The sequence below is a fragment of the Sarcophilus harrisii genome, chromosome 2 (genome assembly GCF_902635505.1).
Source record: "Sarcophilus harrisii chromosome 2, mSarHar1.11, whole genome shotgun sequence".
NCBI lineage: Eukaryota > Metazoa > Chordata > Mammalia > Dasyuromorphia > Dasyuridae > Sarcophilus > Sarcophilus harrisii.
Genome location: NC_045427.1, coordinates 653,560,441 through 653,578,672, shown reverse-complemented (window position 1 = coordinate 653,578,672; position 18,232 = coordinate 653,560,441). Strand labels below are relative to the sequence as shown.

General features: G+C 46.6%; 1 protein-coding gene across 3 annotated transcripts in view; it reads right to left on the bottom strand.

The window, feature by feature from the left end:
• The window catches only part of EDRF1 (erythroid differentiation regulatory factor 1), a 30,828-nt gene that overhangs the window by 9,863 nt on the left and 2,733 nt on the right, over nt 1-18,232 (bottom strand). For 2 of the 3 annotated variants that reach the window (XM_031957006.1, XM_031957008.1), the window contains exons 2-17: nt 16,821-17,029; nt 14,445-14,511; nt 13,638-13,763; nt 11,842-11,966; nt 11,399-11,555; nt 8,776-8,877; nt 8,370-8,491; nt 7,294-7,405; nt 6,365-6,512; nt 6,170-6,278; nt 5,957-6,068; nt 4,340-4,600; nt 3,405-3,476; nt 2,972-3,122; nt 1,943-2,131; nt 394-594 (exon numbers count right to left, since the gene is read on the bottom strand). In XM_031957006.1, coding sequence (XP_031812866.1) covers nt 394-594; nt 1,943-2,131; nt 2,972-3,122; nt 3,405-3,476; nt 4,340-4,600; nt 5,957-6,068; nt 6,170-6,278; nt 6,365-6,512; nt 7,294-7,405; nt 8,370-8,491; nt 8,776-8,877; nt 11,399-11,555; nt 11,842-11,966; nt 13,638-13,763; nt 14,445-14,511; nt 16,821-17,029 — 2,263 coding nt within the window. The remainder of the gene's footprint in view (nt 1-393; nt 595-1,942; nt 2,132-2,971; nt 3,123-3,404; nt 3,477-4,339; nt 4,601-5,956; nt 6,069-6,169; nt 6,279-6,364; nt 6,513-7,293; nt 7,406-8,369; nt 8,492-8,775; nt 8,878-11,398; nt 11,556-11,841; nt 11,967-13,637; nt 13,764-14,444; nt 14,512-16,820; nt 17,030-18,232) is intronic. The other variant, XM_031957007.1, reaches the window with a different exon arrangement.

Genomic DNA, 18,232 nt, shown 5'->3' with positions numbered 1-18,232 from the left:
ACAAAACATCACAATCCCCACCACAGACGTCCATGACCTCAGGGAGGTGGCGCCGTGACGTGGGAGCGAGGAGGCCAGGCAAGATCGCCTGCCCCACTCTGACCTCCCGAGGGCGGCTGGAGATGCAATTGGTCCCAGTCTGACTGAGGGACACCTCGGCGACTCGGGCCCAACATAGCCCACTGAGAGACCCCAGGGCACGGGAGGCCGAGCTCAAATTCAGCCTTAGGCGACAGCCGGGTGAGCCCAGGGAGACAGTACCAGACTCCTTGCCGGGGCTGCTGACCCCAAACGTGGAGGAGATGGTGAGGTCCTGAGCCCGGCAGCTGCTCTCGCTCAGCGGCGCCCAGGCGGAGGGGCGTCTCTCCCGCGGAGCCCGGCGCGGCGGCCTACCTTGGCAGCTGGACTCCCTGTGCAGGCTGTGCAGTATCTCCTGGTCTTCTTTAGTCTGATAATTAAACTCCTCCAGGTAGGCGGCTCTGTTATTTGCATTCTGGGCAAGCATTAACTGGATATCACCACAAAGAGTCAAATACTGAGAAAGAAACAGGAGGACTTCAGAAAGCATATTGGTGCAGAGGCAGCAATAAGTATCTACGTGGAAATTGGAGGAGGGAAAAGAAACGACAATTAATGCTCCTGCCCACGCGGCACTGCTCCCCACCCCCGGGCACTGGCGGCGCCACCCCTCGCCCAACCAACACCCGGCACGCGCACACTGATCATCGGGCCAAGTGGCGGGAGGGCCCTCGGCAGGACTCGAGCTCGAGCTGAGCCTGGAGCCCCAGAGGGGGCGGCTCCACGGGACAATCACCGGCACAGCCTGGACCGAGGCACGGAGGTGGTGACATGAAACCAACTGGTACCTCGGTCCCGTCCAATGGGGAGGGGAGAGGGCGGCCTCTGGGTGAGCGCCCCCAAAGCGGGTGCAGAGGCGAGATGCCGGGCAGGCAGCGGCCACAGGAGGGCAGGCAAGGGGGGGAAGTGAAATTGGAGGCGGGGTGGGGTGGGGATGAGAAAAAGCAATTTAATTAAGCGCGACCTGAGAGGCAGGGCAGGGAGGGGCTGGGGGGCCTCTAGGAGAGGGGACCAGGACTGAGCCCGGGGGAGGGTCCCCAGTAGTGGCAAGACGAGTGTTACTTAAACGCTCTGGAGGACGCTGACAAAGGGACCCAGGTTTGTTCCTGGCAGCCGGGAGCACTACAGGTGTGCACGGCTCGATATGGGAGCAGGGAGGCCTGAGTTCAAGTGCAGCCTCAGCCCCCGGCTCGCCAGGTGACCCTCATCTGACAACCCTGAGCGCCGCTCGGAGGCTCGGTTGGTGACAGGGCCACTCACTGATGATGCCCACCAGGGGCCTGGGGGGATGGGAGAAAGCTAGGCCTGGGAGAGCCGGCCAGTGGCCGCCGGAGCTGAGCCCCGGTCGGGGGAGGGAGGAGGTCCAGGGGTTGCTCTCTCTAGGCCGGCCCCGTCCCCTTCCCTGGGGCACTGCTGAACCTGTGCTTGGCGCCCATTCCTCAGTGGGGGGCCTTCCCCGGGGCTGGTGGCAGGGCCTCCATTTCAGGGAGGGGCCGTTCCTCAGCCCCACCTCGCTCCGCCTCCTCCCCCACACAAGGGCCTCTTCCTCGCCACAGTGGCACAGGGCCTGGCACACAGCAGGTGCCCAGGAGAAACATCCGGCCAGAGAAGGCTGGCATCTCCCACAATGAAACGGCCCAATCTCCCTCAGCTCAGTCTCCCCCCCCCCCCCCCCCCCCCCCCCCCCCCCCCCCCCCCCCCCCCCCCCCCCCCCCCCCCCCCCCCCCCACGGCTACAGCCCCCCAGGACTTAGGCCAGCTTTGTGTTCCTGGGGGCCAGAGGTCTGAGCAAAGACTTCCCGCCGGGGACGACCGTGGCGGCGCCCCTCCCTCGCTTAGCTCGGCCGGTTGGCCCCACCACTTACCATGGCTCTGCAGAGCCAGCTTAATGTAGCGCAAGGCCCGCCCGTACTTCCGGAGGCTCATGGCGGCGTCCGACAGCACATAGTAGGCCTTGGACGACTTGAGGATCAGCTGCAGTTTCATTTTATGCTGCCAAGACCCCGGGGTCATTCCGGACTGGCTGGAACAGTGACCTTCCTGGAGGGAGCCCACTGAGAGAGAGCAGGAGCACCAGGTCAGGCAGCCTGGCACCCCGGGGGGGGGGGAGGGGGGGGGGAGGGGATCTCCCGGGGAGACTCTCTGGGTTGGGACGGCAGAGGGAGGGGGGCAGCAGTGCAGAGCACAAGGTGTCCGTGTGGCCCAGCTGCAGGACACGCCAAGGATGGCCAAGACTGGGCAGTGGCCCTGGCTTTAGACAGAGGGGCAGCTCGAGGCCCCCGGGAAAAGGGGGGCAGTGGCCGGGCATCTGAAGCCGAGGGCTAAAGGGGAAAAGTCCTCGTGGTAGGAGCAGCCTCACACAGCGTGCCTGCAAACCGGTGTCTCAGCACAACTCCTCCCCCCCCCGCCAGGAGCCCAGTGATAACCCGGGTGCCCTGAAGGACCCAAGGGCCTCGGATCACACCACGGGAGCCTGGATAGGAAGACTCGGTGGGAACGAGAGCAGCCTTCCCTGGAGGGACCAGCCCCAGCCCTCCCACTGGCCTCCGGGGGAGCCGCCCTTGCCCCCTCCCAAGGGACAGAGTCCCAGGAGGGATTTCCTGGCAAACTGCCAGGGATTCTCCAAGTCCTACATGTCCTATCTGTAGGGGAGGAGGGAAGTCTGGCCGAGAAGGAGGAACAAGCTTGAGAGCTTTGCTGATGTTTGGGGAGGGGGCTCCCAGGGAAAACAGCTGTGAGGGCCCAACATCTGCCAGAGAAACCCGGCACCCATTGGCCCAGAGGTGCCGGTGTTCAAGGGCTAGTTCTTCTTTCGGCTTCTCAAGAAAAGCCTTCACTGGGTTATGAGAGCAACCCCCCGGCGAAGGGCTGGCCGGCACCGGACGCCATCTTACTTTTATCTAAGAACAAGGCCATCTGCTTCTCCAGGCACTCGGGACCCCCACTGGCTGACTCATCTTCATACTTTAGCGGGATGGGCGTGTTGGGGTCCGCCGCGGGAAGGTCGCTCTCTTTTTTGATGCTGCTGTCCACAGATTTTAAACCCTTGGGAAAAGAAAGGAGAGCACCGAGCGTGCATTTAATGAGAAGACCTGAGCCCTGGATGCTCTCGCGTGCACAGGCCCCTCCCTCATCAGGCCTGCCCTAGCCGAGGATTGTGTGTCACGGTTGTGAATCCATCAGCACCCCTACAGCGTTCCCACTGCGCGCAGGCACTCCCAGCATGCCCAGGGGCCCCGACTAGCACGCGTCCTACCCCCCCCACACCGGACGAAGGCCCCCCCCTCCAGCCGGCTGGACTGCTGACCTCCAGCACAACAGACTGACCTCCAGCACGTAGCTGAGCACGAGCCGACAGCGCTCTTCGGTGTCGTGGCAGACGGGGAACGTGCAGCTGGGCTACAAGAGGCAAAAGGGAGAGAGACCTTAACGCACCCGGGACAGAAGCACCAGGGCACTTCTCGTCTCCCAGAAACTCAAAATAAAGCTGCCAAGGCTGGAGCACACAGATGGCCTGGGCTCGCCCCGGAGGGAACGATTTGGCCCCAAGCAACCACGGAGCAGCGCGCAGCAGGCTGGGCCCAGTCATGTGGCCAAAGGCTTCCTTCCTTAATTGTCTTAATTAAACTTTCATCATCATCAAACCTTCTGACAGTTGTTTTACTACTGGGCTTCCTTGTCAATACAAAAGGCTAATATACAATTCTGCAATTTTTTGAAAACGGAGATTTAAAAAACTGAACAAACTTATGCGGTTGTCATCATGGTAACAGAGACTTCCAGATCCAGAGAAGACCTCAGTAAACTAAGATGAGCCAAAGTAAATAAGAAAATAATATTTAATAACAAGTGTGGATAAAGAGGCCAAGTTCTGAACTTCAGATCGAAAAAGCCCCGAAAAAGCCCCAAGTTGACCCGACTCCCCAGCGTGGATGGAATCCATGTGGCCAATGATCCAGCCGTTCCTGTGAAAGGATCAGCCGTGAGCCCCAGGGTTGAAGAGAGCAACCAGGTAGCTCAAAGCCAAGGCCGAATACCAGGCTGGAAAAAGGTGCTGGCCCAGGCCCAGACTAGGAAAAAGTAAACCAGAACTCTCTGCAGGAGAGGAGGAGGAGCACCCTCTAAGGGAGCTGGGGAGGTTTACTTCCAGATGAAATGTAATTGCATAACCCTAGGGGACAAGGAAGCTTTTCTTTAACTTTTTAAAAGTTACCCAGCTGCCTCAGCAACTTTATTGCTCTATCCTTCTGTCAATGGCTCACTCTGATCTGATGAATGGACTTGTATTTCTCTGGCACCGACAATTCTCCCACAGACTTGATCACAGCCACGGCTTTCTTGTCATCGGGGGGGTCGGAGCTCGCCCCGTAGGACCCGTTCTCGTCGCTGTCCGGCATCTCCTCCTCTTCCTCGCTGTAACTTTCATCAGAGTTCTCATTTAAAGGAGACTCCGAACTTCCTTCCTTTTTAGGTTCATCCAATTGAAAGAGCTCTGAAAGCATGTAATTGGCCGAAGCAATAATCTTATCAAAAAAGAAACAAGGAGAAATGTGTGTGAGTGACTAGTCTGAAATGGATCCCTGGCAGGTTTGGAGGGCTCTTAAGAAACAAGCCTAATTAGGCCAATTCCCAACATGGCTACAAGGTCAAACCAAGTTTTGAGAGAAACACCCACTAACGGGCCCCACGGGCCCATACAGGCTCCCACTCAGCCTGCCCCTGGCCTTTCAAGGCGATTAGAAGCCCCCCAGCTCAGGGATGGATGACAAAGCTCTGAGAAAGACCAGAACCTAATTAAAGGCTCTTGCTAAGAGACTGAAAAAGTTTTACCGAAAGGGAAGCCCTCACACCAAGACTGTATCAACTCTTCAAAATAACTTGTTACCTATTGACAGAACCCATGCTGGGTAATTTTTTAAAAGAAAGAAGAAAAAAAAAAAACCACAATAACTTGTTATCGATTTAACTGAGAATGCTTAAAAATCCTCAAACATCTCAAAAATGGGAAAGTCTCCCTGTCTACACTGGTGTAGCAACAAACACACGTTTGTATCTTTCAGACACACAATACTGTCCGTTTTAAGGTGCGGCAAAGTTAGCCCATTTCCTACATAAAGTAGAGATAATTCCTAAATCACCTTGTTAATGGGTTAAGGTCCCCTTCCTCTCCCCCCACGGAGGAGAAAGTTTTGTAAAAAGACACACACACACACACACGATGCGATTTGCTCAGCCCTTAGCCCCTGAATTACTCTTCTCAATTCAGCTGGAAAGGTCCCCAAAGGGAGAAGAAAGAGCTAATGAAAGCCCAACCTGAACAAATGTCATTTTGCTTAGTTCTGGAAAATGAGCAGGAAATGCTGTCCATCTTTGGAGGTCGGATCTGCTCTCCAGTCTAATCTCTCCCTACTCAGCACTTATTTACAAACATAGAGCACCTGCCAAAGGCCACCGTGACAGGGAGCAGTCTGACCACCATGAGAGGCCCAGTGATTTGTGCAAAATCAGAATAAAAGACAAAAATGCCCCGTCCTTTCACCCAATGAAACAGGCAGCTCCCTACTCCAAGGTGAGACACTGGGCCTGGTAAGAATCGATGTGGCCTGGGGGCATCTGGTGAACCCATCCCATCAGAATACTTTAGCACCCAAGTTCTCACTTCCCCAAATACCTGAATGATTCAGACCATCTGGGACAAAGAACTGCCCTAAGGTAGGGGGTTACAAAGGAGCTGCCCCTTGGCCCGCATCCCTTCCTGCACAGGACAGAGCTGCTGAGAATGCTCAACAGAAACCTAAAACCCTGAAACTCTTGTCCAGGATCTCTCCAGACTTCCCTTCAAAAATCAATTGTAAAGCATATATTAAATAGGATTTTACTTGAGGGTGTCTTCCCTTGTCCAGTAACTTCAGACAATTAAGAAGCAATGTTCTGATCGTTCCATAGTGTTTCTTATTTTGATTTTTCTTCATCATCATATTGCAAGCAACCCTACAAAAGAAAACACCCATCCACACAGACATTTTTGGTAAAGTCCCTTCCATGGGGGCCCCCCCCACCCTCATCCTCCGCCACACTTGCCCTCTGCTCACTTGTAAAGCAGGATGGCCACTGGCACCGTGAAGGGATTCTGGTACTTGTCTTCAGTCTCTTCACAAAGCGTGGTGAGGTCGTAGAGCTTGACGATGTCGCTGCCGCTGGCTGCAAGAGAACCCAACGCTTGGCAATGCTCTGCCGCCCGCAGGGTGGTATCCACCAAAGCGTGCGCCATCCCCGACAGTGCTTACCTTTAAACAGCCAGTAGGTGTGCCCTTCTTTGGTGCAGTTGGATTTCAGGAACGACAAAATATTCTGTGCAATATCTTTTATCACTTTCGTAGAGAAATTGGAATTTTCCAAATTGGGAATCTCTTCTGTTTTGATCATTTCATATTTCTATCGAGATAAAGATGAAGGACGAGGTTTAGAAGAAAGCCTTGGAAGCAGGTATAGACTGTGTCTAGGTCCCAGGGCCGCCTTGAGGGAGGGGACACTTTTAGGGACGGGGAAACCACCGAGGAGTCCAGAAAATGGGGGAAAGAGGGACAGCCCGAGGGACATCTCAGCCTGCTCAAGATTTGTAGCCCCAAAGCCACTGGGAATAGTTGAGTTGCACACAGCAGGCCCTGAAATGTGTGCTGCCCGGCTCAGAGGCCCCTGCTGAGACCATCAGGGACCCAGACACATCGAGAGTAGCAGAGGACACAAAGGAGCACACTTCACAAATGCAAGCTGGAGGGCAAGGCCAGAAAGTGGCCTGCCTGAAGAAGCCCTGGAGGGTGCAGTGCAGCATGAATGAAGAGAAAGGATGCTGGCCCGAAATCTGACCTCAGGCTCTTCCTTACCGAGTGATTCTGGGCAAAACTTTCATCTCAAGTTTTCTCATCTGTACAGTAGGAACAATAACAGCTCCTCTGCCTGAGTTCTAGCAACAGAAGGTTCTTAGTATAAACACTAGAAACCAAAGGTAACAAACCGAGCTCAATAATCTTCAGGGTCTTCCAGAAAGAGTCACTTCATTTTACTGCTGCTTTAAAACAGCATCACGGCTAACTAAACATTGAATATCACTTTGATTTACTAGAGATTTCCTTTCTTGAAACATCACTAAAACCCATGTCTCCTTTGGCATCACACTCTAACAGGCAATGAAAAAAAAAGTGATATCTTACCATACCTGTACAATTCCATTTACGTGAAAACACATCACCAGCTCGGGTACGTTGCATATCAAATTGTCTAACCAATAATCAATTCCAGTTAATACATTTATTGGTTTGTTGTTATCCCTAAAAATAAACAATTCTTGAGTTAGCTGAATGAATTGGCAAGAGATGTCTCACAATGACCCTAACCACCCCCAATCTCTAGCCTTCACCCCACTGTGATCATCAATAACTGTTTCTAGGTGAAATGTCCATTCTGGAAGCCTGTCTCATGTTGCATTTAGCAATGGGGCAGAGGAGGGTATTTGCAGTTAACATCAGATGAAATATCACAGCAGAAAGCCAGCCAGCCCCAGAAAAGTCTCACATGCAATCCAGGATGCCCCCAGACTGGTGAGACAGATGCCACAATCCACATCCTCATCAAGCACATCCTCATCCATCTATACCAAAATGCAAGTTAGTTTGGTGGGCACTGTGGTTAAACACTCAGGTATAACCAAGAAAAGTTCTCCAACAGTTACATGGGGAAGTCACTCTCAAATCAGCAGCTAAACATTTCTATCTTTTAACTATTTCACCCAAACTCTGAGATTTAGGTTCAAGATCAACATAAGAAAGGTTTTATCCTTCCCAGTGTCCCAGTCCCCAAAACACCCTCAGGCTAAAAAGAGAGCTTAAAGGCTTTTCAGCATAGGCTAGAAACACTGGCTCCTTTTGGCAGCAGCTTAAAGCAGGTTTTCATCGAAATAAAAAGAGGGAGCTACATAATCCTCAGGCCCACAGAACAAATATATTAATTACAATGATCATGATGAAGACCCATACGTTTGCAAGGCACTTTACTGTTTCCAAAAATGCTTTGCCGTGCATGAATTTCTATGACTTTCACAGGCTCTCAGTCAGTCTGGTTACTCCCATTATCAAGTCCAGAAATCTGTCAGCTAATAAGTACAGAAAACAGATTTCCTGGCAGCCCAGCGTACTCATCATAACTTCATAACTTTCTTAACATAAGACATCAGAGCAAGTTTCCCAATAATGCTGGGAACTATCCAAAAAAGCAAGGAGGTGCTTTTCAACTTACCTGAGGCGTAAACTAACAGCAGGATACCGTCCTCCCCCAAATATGGGCATGTTGGAGCCTACCAACATGTGTATATCTTCAAAGGTCCATAAGATATTCCGAACAAAATCGTTCTTAAGGCCCTTTGTTTAAAAAATAAATAAATAAAATTAGAAATTTTCACCTATTTTCAGCACATTTTCACCTATGATCCACAGAAAGACTATGAAAGAAAAGATGAAGAAAAAAAGAACAAAGAAACTATACTATACAGTTACAGTAATTTAAATATCACAGAGGCTACAAAAAGCTATTTCTAGAAGTAAATGGACTGTTTTTCCCTACTGATTCCAATTGAGACCAACTTTTAAATGAGCAAGTAAATTGAGAATTAGGTCTTTCAGCTCAGATACCACAGAAAGCATACCTGACTGTTCTCACCGTCATTGAATAAAGTAGTCAGGTTTTGTTCTTTTGGGGCTGAGGCCACATGCCCCACTATATATGAGGGTTCAAGAGGCTCACTTCCCTGTGAAAAGTGCAAGGATAAGGAGTGATTCTGCTGTCATCATAAAAAAATCGCCTAATTTTCAAGTATACTAAGCCAAACATTCAAAATATAAAGCAGTATAAATCTCAAGGCTGTTTGGAGCCCCAATACCCCCTTATATCAGGGCATCCTTACCCTGGGGAGCTGAACACCAGTATTCCACCACCACAGCTGCAATGATTCACACTGAAACTACCCACATGAAAACAAGCCTGGGACTTCCTCAAGTTAGGGTTCTCTCCAAAGCTCACTTTTAAAATCCCCTTCATTTTAGGTAGCATTTTTGTTTGTTTGTTTTTTCATCAACCTGATATTTTGACCCACAGGACAGACTCAGCCAAGGTGAGAAGCTATGGCAAGCTGGCTCGTGGCCTGCTTCCCCAGGAGGTGCAGGTCAATGCACTTGGTTCTGAATGTCGGTCTTTGCAGCTGGGTGTGCCCGGCCTCCACCTCACAGCCTCCCCACTCTGCCACATCTTCTTACTCACTCTCTCCCTCCCTCCCTCAGAGGTGTAATAGAGTATATCTGGGCACACTGTGTGTCCTACAGCTTATTTGTAAAGGAGATGCTTGGAAAATAGAACCGTTTCCCACAGATGTAAGCCTTGGGCTAGTCGAGGAAGACCCCTGAATACATACTATACCTGAACTGTAATATGACTGCCCTGACATCTGGGTCTAGGACTCATGTGACATGAGGAGAAAAGGAGAATTGTTTCTTTCCTTCCGGGGGCAGATTCACTCCCGGAACATTTGAAAAGGAGCTCAATTTGTCTTGGGCATCTTTTTACCCCAGTCCCCTCTTGCTGGGCCCTGCCCAGAGCCCACGTACTACAGGTGCCGCAATGACGAGATTGAACTTTCAGCGCTGCCCCTTGCCCGCTATCCAGCCTACGGCCTTCTCTCACAATGCCCTAAGCCCAATTCAGTATAAGAGGTACATGACAGCCAGTTCCTCAATCTCCCCATACTTATTCGTATTTTGAGAAGCAAATGCCGGGCTAATCAATATCTCTGGCTGATAGAATTTTTGGAGTCCCCTGCCTGGCACTTGCTCCCTCAAATCTTTGCCATTTTCCACAGCTATTTTCCTTCATTCATTTCTGAATCTCAAGCTTTTAAGTTGTGCTATAAGACATCTCAAATGGAAATGGAAATTTCACTGCCATTGATGAGGCAGAGGCCAGGGGTATATTAAGGGTCATTTGGAAGCAGGGAGTTATAAGGAGTTCGCCTATACTTATCAAATAGTTCTAAGCTTACTTTTTTTTTTTTTTTTTTTTTTAATTTTAGTAACATATAGGAATGTTATTAAGTAAGGCATTTCCTTCAGATGCTTTATTTAAGTTGTGTAAAAAAAAAAAACAAAACAAAAAAACCACTAAATTTAAAAAATATATATAGTATATTAGTCCACACACATAAGGTTCACCCACTATTTATAAATCTGACAAGGAAAACATTGCAATTGACAAACTAGAAACACAAATTAAACTAAACTCTTGAAATTCTGAACTTCAAAATTAAATATCAATTGTTAATAATCATTATTTTTTTGATCCAACAGTACTAGTGTGGACTAGGATAGATTTAATCTTCTGTCCTGTGATAACATCCAGGAGGCTTCATCAAAAACAGCTGGTCAACACAGGAAAAACATCCTAGCACTTCTGGAGCATTAAGATGACTGCATTTCTATATGTTCTTTAAAAGGGAAATATGACTAACTACTACACCCTGTAATGCCACTGGACTTAATTATAGGATAGTTTAGAATTCATTAAGAATTGAAACACTATAATTACTTCCATAATACTTGTTAATAAGAGGATATAAAATAGCCAAATGCTAATAAATTTGTGATGAAATTTTTTTAAAAATGTTTACACCTATTCACTTAAGTGTGTAACCTTCAGTCTCTAAGTTTGTTAATACTATATCCTGGGATGAAAGAGTATACTCCATTATGACCGCTTAGGGTAGCACTCTCCTGTTAGATAAGAATGAGAAAAGCATAAGATGAGGAGGGGCCTGGGGGAAGCTCCACCTGAAAACAAAGCACCCTAAGCCTCAAAGCCTGAGGGTTCACCTTCTCCTGCCTCTAGCTCAGAAGGGAAGAGATATGGGCACATCAACTGTTTTAGCTAGGGCCCCTAAGCAAGCCCAAAGATGGTCAGGCAAGCGATGAGTGTGTTCGGTGAGTCACATCCTTTACCAAGCACCGCCTGTATGTTTAAAACAGAACTCAAACAATCCATTAAGCAGGCAACTCACTACCCACAGATTCGTCACTGCTACGAGTCCCATAAGTGGTAGTGAAACTAAGAAAATAGGGAGAATTCTGGGCCTTTCTTGGATCTGCATTCCATTTAGCCTCCCAACAAGTCAGGCTAAGTGGACCGAAGGGACTTTGTTCCTTCCAGTCCACAGTCCCACCTGAGAGCCGCGCATCCTTCCCCGTGGCCCTCAGTTTTGAGGACTGAGGTGCTGGATGACTGACCTGATTAGACGTACTTGGATCATCAGAAACGGAAGGCGGCATCTCAAAAGGGGCGGGCCAGGAAGCCCCTTCTGTGTCGTGTGTCTGATCTGGGCTGGGAGAGGCTCTTGGCTCTCCTGAAGATGGGACGGGCTGAGCGGCGCCATCGCCATTGATGCTGAAACACAGAGGCAGACACTAGAGGGCCACCATCCACAAAGGGTGTCTGGCGCGCCCACGGGACATCCCAAAGCCCCCAGTTTACAAAACTAAGCCAATGGGCCAAGGGCAGGGAACTCAAAGTCAACTTGTAAAACTTTTTAGAAACACACCACCTCAGAGTATAAATAAATACAATGGCATCTCACTAGTATCAAGACATCCAGACTGCCTTAAATCAGAGATTATCTACTTTTCCACAAAGTTCCAGACACAGGAAGGAGAAGCCAGGTGGCACCGAGTACCTGTAATATAAGAACTTGGAGAGAATCGCCTTCTGGTACCAATGCTCTTTGCTCTTCTTCTTCCGCTGCCACTTCTGATCGATGAGCCGCTGGTAGAACTCCTTGAGCCACGTCCAATCTCCTGTCTGAGTAACATCAGAGGCATTAAACATGTGCAAAAACATCCATTCAAAACAAGGGGTCACAGATCATATCTCTAGAAGATGGGACAAAATGTCTATTCTTAAAAATTACAAATAATTTTAATATGTCCTTCCAGAAGCCAGTAATTTCAATAACTGCAAACCACTGTGAATGACTGATGACAGGCACACACACACACACCCAGAGCAGGGCATGGCATTGAAGAAGACAACAGGTGTTTTGTCACTGGACAAAACACCCAAAAGCAGCTGAGAAGAGAGATTGTAGGTAGTTCAGTCTGACAATTTACATGGACACGACAGGAAATGGGTCAGTATTCTTAGTGATCTGCTCTGGACTATTTCAGGAAGCCTTCTCCAACTCCATTTAATTCTAATATCTTCCCTCCATTAATTATTTCCAATTTATCCTGAACATAGTTGTGTGTGTGTGTGTGTGTGTGTGTGTGTGTATGTTACACTCCCATTGGGTTACAATCTTCTCAGGGGCAGGGACTGCCTTTGACCCATTCTGCATCCCTGGTACTTAGCAGAGTGTCTGGCACATAATAGTACTTAACAAATTTGACTGGACAAATTAGAGTCCTTTCATTATCCCAAACTGTTCATCTCTGCAAAACTTTTAATACCATTATTTATTCCCCTAGGGATATTATATGACTAGGTAATAGAATACAATGATATTAGAAGAATCAGTTACAAAATGAACAAATGAATATAAGTGTTCTAAGGCCTTATCATGTGCAGAGAACTCACATTCTAGGAAGGAGACATCACACATAGAGGAGGTTTCACATTGAAAGGCCCATGATCCTTAAGGTAGAGCAGCAAAGCAGATGAAGACAAATAGTGACATAAACTAGCTGTGATAGGTTAACAGTGATTTGCAAGTAAATAGCAATACAATCAGTCAACATAGATTTATTGTCAGGCACTATGCTAAGCATTAGACATAAAATGAAAAATATGTACTTGTGTCTAAATTTAAAAAATGATAATTAAGTAACTACTGGACAGAGAAACCTCTGTGTGAAGATTTAAAGCTGAAATAAGTCCCCATCTTCATATGAAGCTTCATCTAGTACAGTGATTTTCAAAGTGTATTCCGAGAGGCCCCGAGACCCTTTCAGGGGGTCCATGAGGTTGAAACTATTTTCACAAGAATATTAAGACATTTAATTTCTAATATGGTTAATATTAAAGGCATAATCCTCATAAGCAAAAGCTCTTTGAGGGTCCTTAATAATTTTTAAAATGACAAAGGGTTCCCAAGACCAAAACTTTGAAAGATAAAGGAGACAGTCTGGTCGTATAGCAAGATCGAAAAACAGCAGAAGAAACAATCTGAATGCCATTCTGGTACTACCAAAATATTAAAAGTACAAAAGGAAGGCTTCAGAGCATTGGATGGACCACTCAGTAAAGAATTTATGGAAAAGCAAAGACAAGAATTGCTAAGAACATGGCTGGAAGTGAGTCTGCCCATAAAGATACAATTGCGGATCTTTTCAAGTATGTTTTGCCATAGCAAAACATTAGAGAATCAATACAATTTTACAATACTGCAACTAATTCAACCTAGCAATTACATTTGAAAGCACATCACTAAACATATAACAAAGATTTTAGCTGGTTTTCCCATAACCAATTTACCTGGGATGATCTCATGAAGAGTTCTTGAATATCGAGTTCATCCAGAAGAAGAGTTCTTCCAATGCGATGGACCGCCATGCTGACATGGGACTTACTATAGGGGATCTTTAGGAGTTTTTTTATGTTCTTAGAAAAGAAAAACAAAAAAACAATAATGTAGAAAGAAAGAAATCTTTGTTTTCATTTAGATTACAATAACCCAGTTGGGTTTCTGTCTGTACAAATAAATACCTTCTATGAAAAGCTATACTTAAGATACCCAAGCTTTCAAAAGCAGGATCAAAGACTCGGTATATGATGCACCATATTAATCAGGTTCACATGTGCTTATCTTTTTTTGTTTTAGCCTGCTGAAGTTTTCAAAACCGGTAAGAAAGATGGGCTTAGATGTAGAGGGCTGGAACTCTGGAGAAGTATAATTGAAACAAGGTGTTAACTCAATGGAACTGATGAGATGATGGTCCTCTAGTTCACACATAATCAGTGTGCTGTAATGATGTAATTATACTAAGGTATACAAGGGCTGAGGAGGACTGGAAAGGATTCATTCTACCTCTGACCATCCTTGTGGCTCTCCTGTCTCTTCCACCAAGACCAAGGACATGGAATAGTCCCGAGATCCTTCAGACTTTACACTTAGAACATTACACTTAGATGAACCCTAAATCAAGGCTCTGCTTCCTGCTGCAGTAAGATCTCCCCCCTCTTAATGTCCCTTCCCATAGGGCAGATGAACCAGACAAACACCCAATCAACAAACTCTAAAGACTGACACAGGCAAGGAGACAAGCAATGGTGGGTACATACTTCTGAGTCAGATACCACGTCCACATCATTTCCAACAGAGTCAATGAAGTCGTATGCCATACCAAAGCTACCAGAGAGAAAGAAACTGTGGGTTAAAAAGGGAGTACATAGATTAAAAAGGCACCACACAGCATGAGGCTTCTTAACTTGATATCCAGGAACCCCATGGGTGGATTTCAGGGATCCATGAGCTTGCAAGGGGAAAATAAGCCACATTCTTATTTTCCTTGAGTTTTACCTGAGATTTAGCATTTCCTTTCATTATAATTTTTAAAAATGTATTCTAAAAGGGGCAAAAGGCATCACCAGACTGCCAGTGGGTCACCAGAAGGTCTTAGATGCAAAACAAAGTTAAGAACACCTGCTGTAGGACACTTACTTTGGATGGAGCTTTAAACCACTAAAATTACTCAATAGTTATAATTATAAACTCATCAAACAGGATATCTGAAAAACATCTGGCAAAGGGCCTGGCATGTAGCAATAGTTTAATACTTTTTCCCCCTTCTCCTAAAATTCTAAAATCCACTTTGTGGACAAGGAAGCAACGAATTAGCTATAACAACCCAGAACTCGGGTTTCTCATTTCTTAAGAGCAGATGGAGTCACGAAGAAACAAGATCAAGTCTTACATCTGAGACTTATAAGCCCCGTGATCTTGGGCAGCTCACTTAATCCCCAAGCCTCAGTTTCTCCTCTGTAAAATGAAGGTCCTGGATTAAATCACCTCCTATCCTGGCAAATCTACATTACTTTTTGGACACGGGGAACTGATGTGTGAAGATAAAGAAATGAATGTATTAACTAGCCCATGTGGGAAAAATCAAGGATTTAAGGATTTAGAGAACTGTCCCCCTTCACCAATTTCAAGAATAGCCAAGTGCCGTAAAGAACATGGTTCCAATAAATGACTCCATTTAAAAAAGGGATGTTGCATTCAGCCTCTAAATAAGATTTGTCAGCATTCCAGTCTGTCCTTCTCCAGTATCTTAAGCATTAACATGTGTAGGACCACATCTACTAGCAACATCTAGGAATGACTTTCTAGGCTTAACTGGGGGATGGGGGTGTCAGAGCCCCCTCCACTGCAGCCTCCCAAGGCAGAGGCTCACAGGATTTAGACAAGAGGGGACCTAAGAGATACTTTATTTCCTAATCTAATATCTTCTTTTTTCCCCAGAGAGCATGAAGGGCACTGTTCAGGACGGTGCCTGCAGCAGGCGGCATCTGCACTTGAGGCCTCAGATTCACTGGTTCAACAAAAAGAGAAACAAACTACTAGATCGGAGTCCTTCACCTAAGTGAGGACTCCAAAGATAAGGGCTGGGTCAGAATCCTGGCTTTATGTGACCTCTATGGGTCTGCTTCTCCATCTGTGGATTAAGAGGCTGAGCCAAACGATCTACTTCCCTTCAAATTCTCAACTCTGAGGAGTTAATGAATATAAAATAAACATGAAATATTTTAGGAAGCCTTGGATCCAACCCACAAGTTTATAGCATGCAAACTCCTCAACATAAGGGACTGAATTCCCTTGAGTCATCAGAGCCTCACACCTTGTAGGCAGGTTCCCACCCTCTCCATTACAAGACCACCTGAGGGCAATAAGCTGATGAATGGCTCAATATTCCTCAGTGGGGTTCAGCCGATGGCAGCTTCAGCATTTGTCAGAGGACAGCTACCAACCAGCGGGCTGGCTAATGGGAGACTAGGAAGCTGCCACGCTGTACAACAGAAAAAACACAGGACCAAAAGTTAACGCCATCAACCTCAACCTTATGACTCATACCCTTATATCTTGGGGAAATCCACTTCTCTGGGCCTCAGCTGGGTCCTGATAAGAGAGGGAGTTGGACCAGGGACCATTTTAAAGAACCTTCTAGCTTTAAATATCGTTCCATGATCAGTAATTCCTTATGAACGCAGAATGTTTAACCAATACATCTGGAAAGATGTGTTACTGTAAAGCATGTATGTCTATGTACACGCCCCAACCTCTACTCATTTTAATTTCCAAGCATCATGCAAACATTAGCTCATTTACCCGATTATTCAATGTGAGAGATAAGGTGTTAAAGGTTTATATTTACAAATAACCGGTGGCTAAGAGTGAGAGGTGAGGGCAGGACTCTCAGCATTACCTAAGAGTCAAGGTCTACTCAAAAGAATTAGAACTCAGATAAGGAAGAACCATCTGGAAATTCTATGGATGATAAACTAATGATAATTGACACTTTGAGAGATACTTTTTAAAAAGGGCCAGAGATTTAGCATCATCTTTGCTTCCAGGTTTACTGTTAGTACAGATGTACCAAGCTGTACCAAGAAGACCACAGAGACGGGCAAATTCATGCTCACACAGAGATGCTGGCTCACCTTGAAAAGGGCTTGCTTCTCTTACTGTTGCCCAGAATGGTGGTTCCTGCTGGGCCAAGTTTGGCACTTTCCCGTAGCCAGTTGGCAGGTGGAAGCTTTAAGTCTGTTTTCTCCTCTAGGCGGGCAAAGGCAGCTCGGGGAGGGGCAGAGGAGTACTTTACCACGGCTCGACTCTTTACTTCATTGCCTCCCAGAAGTAACACCGATCCCTGTTCAGCAAAAGAACATCACTCACATCTCTCCCACAACTACAGACTTTTTTCTCATCGGGCTATTAAAAGGAACCAAAAATTCTGTACCATTATTTAGAAAAAAAGATGATCACAACTTTTACAAGGAATAAGTTCATTCCACATAGCTTAATTTCACAGTTAATTGTTGCTTATAGAGAAATTTGTTTATGGTGGTCCTTTATGCCTATTAATTTCAACATACCAGAGCTAGTCAATAACTATAACTGTAGTTTACCCTTTAGCTTACAACTGACTGATCCACATAAGCTACTTTTTGGATTGTCTGAAATAAAAAGTGAAGGGCAAGTACATGTCATAGTTGTTAAGAGTGCCAGGACTGGAATCAAAAAGACTCATTTTGGTGAGTTCAAATCCAGCCTCAGACACTTAATGGTTGTGAGACCCTGGGCACAAAAGAAATAAAAATGTAGGACAAGCCATAAATAATTTACATAATCAAGGAAGGGTTTTGGTTTAGTAATTTCTGTGGGTGGTAAGTGGCGGTGTGGTAAGGTTTCAACCTTTAAGTTTAATCTGTTTTTAAGGCAGACTGGCAGAACCACTCTTCCCTCCTTGTGCCCCCTGCTCTTTGTGTCCACACAATCAGGGCCAACCACCCTCTTGCTTCACTGGAGCTAGGTCAAGATGGAAGTCTTCAGCCTTCTTCCTACTTCTGTAGTGGGTCTTGCCGGACTATCATCTGGGCTGAAGTTGAGCTTTCTTACTTGTTGCTTTCTCCCAAAAGAATGTAGCTCCACTCGTTTGTATTCTCACCATTCAGCACAATGCTTGGCTTGTGGTGAACACTTAATAAAGTCATTGCACTGCTGCATAGAAAAGACATTTTGGATAGAAAAAGCCATCTGCATCCAGGAAAAAAAAAAAGAACTAGGGAGTCTGACCATAAATGAACATTTGCTATGTTCACTTCTTTTTTCGGTTTTTATTTTCTCTTCCATGGTTTTTCCCTTTTGTTCTGATATTTCCCAACATGATTCATAAAGCAATGCACATTAAAAATAAAGAAAAGAAAAAAGAAAAGACACTTTGGATTGGATTCACTCCGATCCCGACCTTGTACTCCAAGCACAGGGCTCATTCCCCAAGTCCCCTCCATGTTCAGTCTTCTTTGTGGCTCAGCTAGTCCCATACCGGGGTGGTTCAGAATGGCCAAGAGTT